General features: G+C 34.7%; 1 protein-coding gene across 1 annotated transcript; it reads left to right on the forward strand.

The window, feature by feature from the left end:
* The first annotated feature begins 328 nt into the window (after positions 1-328).
* LOC114251893 (organic cation transporter-like protein) lies at positions 329-6,060 on the forward strand. The gene is made up of 4 exons (XM_028186312.2): positions 329-487; positions 3,989-4,334; positions 4,416-4,823; positions 5,157-6,060. Exons 1-4 carry the CDS (start codon positions 457-459, stop codon positions 5,857-5,859), a joined length of 1,488 nt encoding a protein of 495 aa, XP_028042113.2. The 5' UTR covers positions 329-456; the 3' UTR covers positions 5,860-6,060.
* The last annotated feature ends 1,152 nt before the right edge of the window (positions 6,061-7,212 follow it).

Genomic DNA, 7,212 nt, shown 5'->3' on the forward strand with positions numbered 1-7,212 from the left:
CCTTCAGAATGAAAAGCATGAATGCTCTCTTCAAAAATAGGCAGCCAGGTGGTATGTATATATACATCAGTAAAGTATGATGTTTGAACTTAACTATCTGTCGTAAATGTTGGTTAGTGGAAAGAGTTTAATTATTTACTAGATGATCTACCAAATTATTTCGCCACGAGAGATCTGAAGATTATGTAAACTAAATTCCATTGTAAGCGATAGTTGTAAAATAAAAATTATTATATCATGTAGCTGCAGCTATGTATTCAATTGGCTACGTAGATTCTGCCGTTACTATCTCTGACAACAATGACACTGTTAAGAGAGAGGTAATGCACAGACGAGTTATTCTGTCAGTCCTTTGTCGCCATTCGAACAGAACGGCTTTACACTGGATCCTGAATTGGATCGTGAGTCGTGTGTGACAATAAAATTAGTGGCTCTTAAAATTAAATATTATAAAGAATGGAATTGCAGCAACACAAGGACGAAAATGGTTTGTACCGATATAAGTGAAAGTATCAGTAATTATTGCAGTATGTTGACCCCGTTACTGTAAATATTATCTGAGCCTACCTAGGCCTGTTTTCGTAATTTTTATATTTTTATTTGTATATATTATGTTCGGGGCTGTTTATATTTTTAATGAGTAAAAACAAGTGGAATTTAGGTCGCACATTTACACATTATCTAGTAATTTCAGTCATGAACCTATCACTAATAGGTAATTCGTGAATTTTGTCGTAAACAATTAATGTAGATTTTTCATTAATTTAATTTAATTTATATGTTAGCGCTATAAAAGTGTCTTTAAATTTTTTGAAGTAATCGTAAACAACAACAACACATAATATAAATCTAGAACTTTAACAATTTTTGTCTATGTTCTTTTTTCTTTATGGGTTTGTTTATACACACAAAAAGTATTCGATCGAGATTCATCTGTTTTAAAACTTTAAATTTTTGGAAAAAATATGACAATACATCCATTCATAAACTATTCTGAATTGTACAAGATACACAACTAGCGTTTACAAGGCCAAGACCTAATACAGGGTGCTCCTGAATACAAAAACAGACGATGACAGTGGCTAACATAAGAAAATTAAAAAATAGTCGCCCAAAAGTGTATACTTCACGATTTATTTTTACATTGCATGCAATGAAACATTACAGACCATGGACTTGTGTGACTAACTCATGTGGCTTTATATTACACCTAGCGTTTATAAAACTTTTAAAAGCGAAGTGTATGTAGTTATAAATTTTTTTTTTTTTAAAATTACTTTTAAAATCCTGAAAAAAGAAACTAGAGCAAGGCGATACACTATGAATATATAAAAAAGCGATTTTACAAAAAGAATAATTCTTATTGGTAAAAATGTTACGACCTTATTATCGTTTCGACATTGGAAACCTCTGAGAATAACCGGCATTATATTATAGTATGCCATGAATTATATAGTAAGCCATTCACATTGAAAAGATTGAAGTTGGTATGTAGTTGTTTATTGTAATGCAATAACGGCCATCACGACCTCAATAAACACCACAATGACATAAATAACGGCGAATTTATAGCTGCGTTTTGCTTTGCATGTACAACTCTTATATTTATACACAATACCTACGAAAAGATGTATCTCGTTATCTCACAGTACTTGCTATCATTCATATGGAGTGTATTGAGAACAAAGTCTACAATAAAGTACATAATATTGTACACTTTGAAAATACCTATTTACGTTCTATATAATTATAATTTTACAAATTAGTGTGATTTTTTCTGGTTATGAAATATTCCCTATCTTCATTAAGACACCATGTCAAGGACTTCGGGTTATCGGTGCATTTATGTGTATATTATGTGTATATTAATATTGTCTGTTACTGATACTAGTTTTTTATTGAGCTACTAACGAACGAATCAAAGCGGACAGTATGTACGCTATATGGTATAGAAATTGGAAATATTGGAACTTATGTACTACACTCCTGACTATAATGGCTTAATTATAAAGACTGTGACAAAATTAGGTTTATGATATACCGCTAAATAATGTAAGGATCATAGAAATTCAGCTGTTGGAAGTGTTTCCTTTCATTGTCTGTTTACTTTAGGATTCCTATATCTATACTAATATTATAAAGAGGAAAGATTTGTTTGTTTGTTTGTTTCGAATAGGCTCCGAAACTACTGGACCGATTTGAAAAATTATTTTTCCATTAGAAGCCGACATTGTCCCTGATGAACATAGGCTACTTTTTATATTTATTTTTATTTTTTTGTTTTTTGTTTCATGTGTGTTTTAATGTTTCCGAAGCGAAGCGAGGGCGGGTCGCTAGTTATCTTAATAAATTCAAGAACAGCTTTGTGTGTACTTTTTGTTGTATTCAATGCTGAGAAATAAAAATCTAAATTATTATATAAGGATTTAAAAAGAAAAGTAGTAGTGGTATGGATGCGCTGGAATCCCTATCCATCGAAAAAAAATTTTTGTTAGACTACATCAAAGCTTGAAATAATTTGACATACATATAATAATATTTTTAAATGTTGTTTTAGTACCCCATGTCAATAACAATTTTCTCGAATAAGAATACAAGAAAAGATTTAGTGCTCTACATATATTTTTCAGAGCATTTGTAGTAGATATTATACTTCGACTTTAACAATCTTGTCCAAATAACTGCACGTGCTAGAACACTCAAAAATAGTTATATATTTATATATATTGTTATATAATAGTTATATATATTGTATAGTGACAAAGCATCCACGTTTTTCGTTACGGCAATGTTTAGCGTCGAATCACAAACAATGCATACTTTAAAAACGGTTGAATCATAACTAATTTAATACATACCTCTCATATAGTTGTATTTACTGGTCTTGTACATTCGCGTACAACTCTCATCTTTATTAAGAAATTTAGCGCTTTTGTTTGTATATTTACAATTAAAGTCCTAGTGCCGCGCCATATCTTCCTCCTTTTTTTTCCTATCTAAGCTGTAGCCTTGAGAGACTATGTCAGCGTAACCGGGCGAGTATGTGAGCTCACGGGGCTCAAACCTGACGTTGTTGGTAACACGAACCCTAGCAAGAGCCGTGCTTCGCAGAATCTACCACCGGATCGAAAACGCGACCCACTGAGAAGATCCGGGGAGAAACTCAGTGGGCTGTGTCTGTGGGTTAATTTACTCGCCAAGCCCTTCGTCGCGTCGCGATGGTTGCGACGAGAACGATGATCGGTTCTTGAGGTACCTAAAAGCACCGTTAGTGAATCGGGAGAATCCGAAAAGAATCTTCCTCCAGTGGCGATTGTTCCTATTAGAAGCAATTCTGAGATCTGTTATTAAAGTATACGATTAAAAAATATATTATTTTTTATCGTGTATTGTTAATGTTTAGAAACACTTCTGTTATGCTTTTGTAATAGTATAAATTTATTTATACATATTATACATTGTAGTTAGAATTTGTTTTTTTTTCTATGTTTCGTATAAAGCGCCCACTCGTCATATGAATAAGATATGTTTTTTTAAAATATAAATAAAGTTGTTTCTAACCCTCTTATGGTGGCCGCCTCTAACTGCATATCCAACTCAGGCTACGGAGCAACTGAAAGTCGTCGTTGCAAAACATGTCTTATCGAATCCTCCGCTTCTGCTCTCAGTGCTTTTAGTTTCTCTAAGTACCGTCACCGTTCTTGTCGAATGCGTTGAATACGATGTGCAGCCTAGCCCACAGACACAATTAAAGTATTTCTTGGCGAATCTCCTCAGTAGGTCGCAATTCCGACACGATATTAGATTCAGTGAAGCACTGCTCTTGTTACGGCTTCCCGGTCACCCGTTCGGGCGTAGCTGAAATAGCCTCTTGGGCTATCAACGTATAGGTAGGGAAAAATCCACAGTAACAAATGCGCACTCAGTTTAGTTCACAAAAGAGTAATTTGAATTAAATCAATTACAATGATTATTGTTTTCATTTCAGGGGCCACGCCTTCGCCAAAGAAAGATCTCATTCAAAAAGTCATCGGATCTTTTGGAAAATATCAATTGTACTTATGTTTAGTTGTATTCTTAGTAAAATTTCCGGTCGCATTCCATCAAATGGCCATCATATTTTTATCGCCAAAAGTGTCATATATTTGTGCAAGTACGAGCAACGAAACTTGTCCTTGTTCGGAACCTATATACGACACATCAGTCTTCAAACGGACTATAATAATGGAATGGGACTTAATATGTGACAGAAAGTGGTTGACTAGTTTTACGCAAACATTGTTTCAACTGGGCACGCTATTCGGCAGCGTGTTCTTCGGAATGGCCTCGGATAGGTGATATTCAATTTCTTATTATTTCCTATAATGAAATGAAAAATTGACTTAGCAATTGATTGTGATTCTGTATCATTTTAGATTCGGAAGGAAAAACCCTCTGCTAGTGGCCGTCGTGATTCAAGTAACGATGGGTATTACTGCCGCTTATGTCCCAGATTATTGGAGTTTTACATTCGTAAGGTTCCTTGTGGGGATGTCCGTTGGTGGCACAATGGTGACGTCATTTGTTATCGTCATGGAGTTTGTTGGAGCTCAGTATCGAGATGTAATCTCAGCTTTGTATCAAGTACCTTTCAATCTGGGCCATATGCTTTTACCAGTTTTTGGATACTTTTGTAGAGATTACTCTGTTTTTCAACTTTCAATATCAGTTCCCGTGATTGTTTTGTTGTCATATGTAATTTTGGTACCGGAGACGCCACGCTGGTTGATAGCAGTGAACAGAACCGAGGAAGCCATCACCATTTTAGAACGAGTAGCGAAAATGTAAGTAATACAGATACATATATATATTTAATATTTGTTTCGAAAATTGCTTCTTCAATCGTTAGTGGTCACGAAAACTGTAGACTAAAGTATTTGAAATGTCATAAATAATAAAATGAAAATAATAAACGCTAGGTTAAAAAACCCTAAAAGTAATTGTAAGAATGTCTACGAAAATACAATTATTTTCTGAATCTTGAATTCAATACTCGATTTTTTTTAAATACTACATTAATGTCATCAACTACGTTATAATATGTGTAGGTATAAAAAAGGAGTATTATTAAAGACAAAAAAAAAAACAAAAAAAACAGTTAATGTTTATTTTTACAGAAACAAACGACCTACGGATGCTATCAGAACGGATATCGAAGCGTTTCAAGCAAGTTTAGAGAAAAACAAATTAAAAAAAGGAACCGTACTAGACTTATTTCGGACACCGAACTTGCGGAAAAATATATTGGCTATGTCTTTCAATTGGTTGACATGCAGTTATTGTTTTTACGGAGTGTCCCAATACGTTGGTCAACTCAGTGGAGACGTTTTCATTAATGTGGCTGCAAGCGCCAGTGTCACGCTACTTGGCACCCTGTTGTCTATACCGTTAATGAAAGTTATTGGAAGAAGAACAATCGTCATAGTATTTAGTTTTGTTTGCGCGTTTTGTCTCCTGGTCCTGGCGGTAATACCACAAGGAACAGGTTCGGTAGTTTGCGCTAGCATCGGTGTTGTTGCAAGTTTCATTGTGTTCGTTGTTGTCTATTTGTATTGTACCGAGCTATTCCCTACTGTCGTTAGAAATGCGGCTATCGGAGTTTCGTCTATGAGTGCTCGTGTTGGTTCTATGGTGGCTCCTTTTGTGATATCGCTTGAGGATGTGGCCGTCTGGCTGCCACCAGTTTGTTTTGCATTATTACCTTTGATAGCGGGCTGTGTTACGTTCCTATTACCTGAAACCAAAGGCTGTGAATTCATGACTACCATCGAAGAGGGTGAACAATTTGGAAAGAAGAAAACTTCTAAAACGAAAGCGTGAATTTGATGACCGTTATGAATGTTGCTTAATTACATTTTGTAAATTACTAGACAGTAGCTTTGTAATGTTAAGATTATTTTGTTTTAATTCAAACAATGCTATAATACATTGTGATATTTTTATATCTTGACGATTTTTAATTACAGTTGCTCATAGTATTGTAATTCTTCACGTTCAATTAAATAATGGTATCTGTAATTACAATTGAGTTTGTTTTCATATAACATCATAAGTAACACGTGCTTTGACCAAGAAAATAAATAGAATATTTTTTTATCAATCTTAAACCGAACAAGCGGCTACCGGTACCCGCAATGTAACGGAAATATAACCAGGAGCTACCCACCTTTGAGAAACGGTGACAAGACGTCTCAAGTATTATTTAACTATGATGTCAATTTATTTATCGTCATTTTATCATACGTCGTATTTATATATGAGAAAGCCGTAATGCTGTTTTATCAGTGGTCTCTTCATACTCGTAACATAGACATGAATGTCAAAATGTTAATTACATTATAATAACAACTTCTACTCTGCTGCACTGGAAAGTTTTTTTTTTTTATTGCGTTGATGTGTGGACGAGCTCACAGTCCACCTGGTGTTAAGTGGTTACTGGAGCCCATAGACACTATAACGTAAATGCGCCACACACCTTGAGATATAGTTCTAAGGTCTCAGTATAGTCACAACGGCTGCCCCACCCTTCAAACCGAAACGCATTACTGCTTCACGGCAGAAATAGGGAATGAATGACTCGCAGGTAAAGAGGTCGTTACGGTGGTACTTAACTAAAATTTACTCGCGATTAGGTGAAGACTAAGGTAAGATTTAACTCGAACATAAACTACCTACTATTCGTTCAGAATTAAACTATAATCGGAATATTGAATAATTTTTGTATTTAAAATCAAAAATTTTGATGGATTGTTGGATAGATTGTAAATAAGAGAGCAAAGAATTGGATCTTTGAGAAGAATGTTCTTTCATATTCATGTAATTCGGAACATCACCGTTAAATACTTTACTTAGGTCAGATTCCTTGGGTCGGATCTAGGAAAAAGTGAACGCATTCGCTTGAGGTAGCCGACGTTATATATAATAGCTGTTTCCTCAGGACACATCACATAACAGAATATTGTCATATGAAGTATGCGAGCCCTCTGTTATTACGATAAGTACACAAAACAAAAACTAGAATGTTTCGAATCTGGTTATATATTACCTTGAAAATAGTGAGTTTACTAATATGTGATACTGTTGGTAGAGCGTCTTTTTAGCCCGCACAGGTGATACAGTAATGCGTTCCGGTTTCAAGGGTGGGGCATCGGTTTTACTATAGAAATGAGACCT

Source organism: Bombyx mandarina, chromosome 23, assembly GCF_030267445.1.
Source record: "Bombyx mandarina strain Sakado chromosome 23, ASM3026744v2".
In the NCBI taxonomy this organism is placed as follows: Eukaryota; Metazoa; Arthropoda; class Insecta; order Lepidoptera; family Bombycidae; genus Bombyx; species Bombyx mandarina.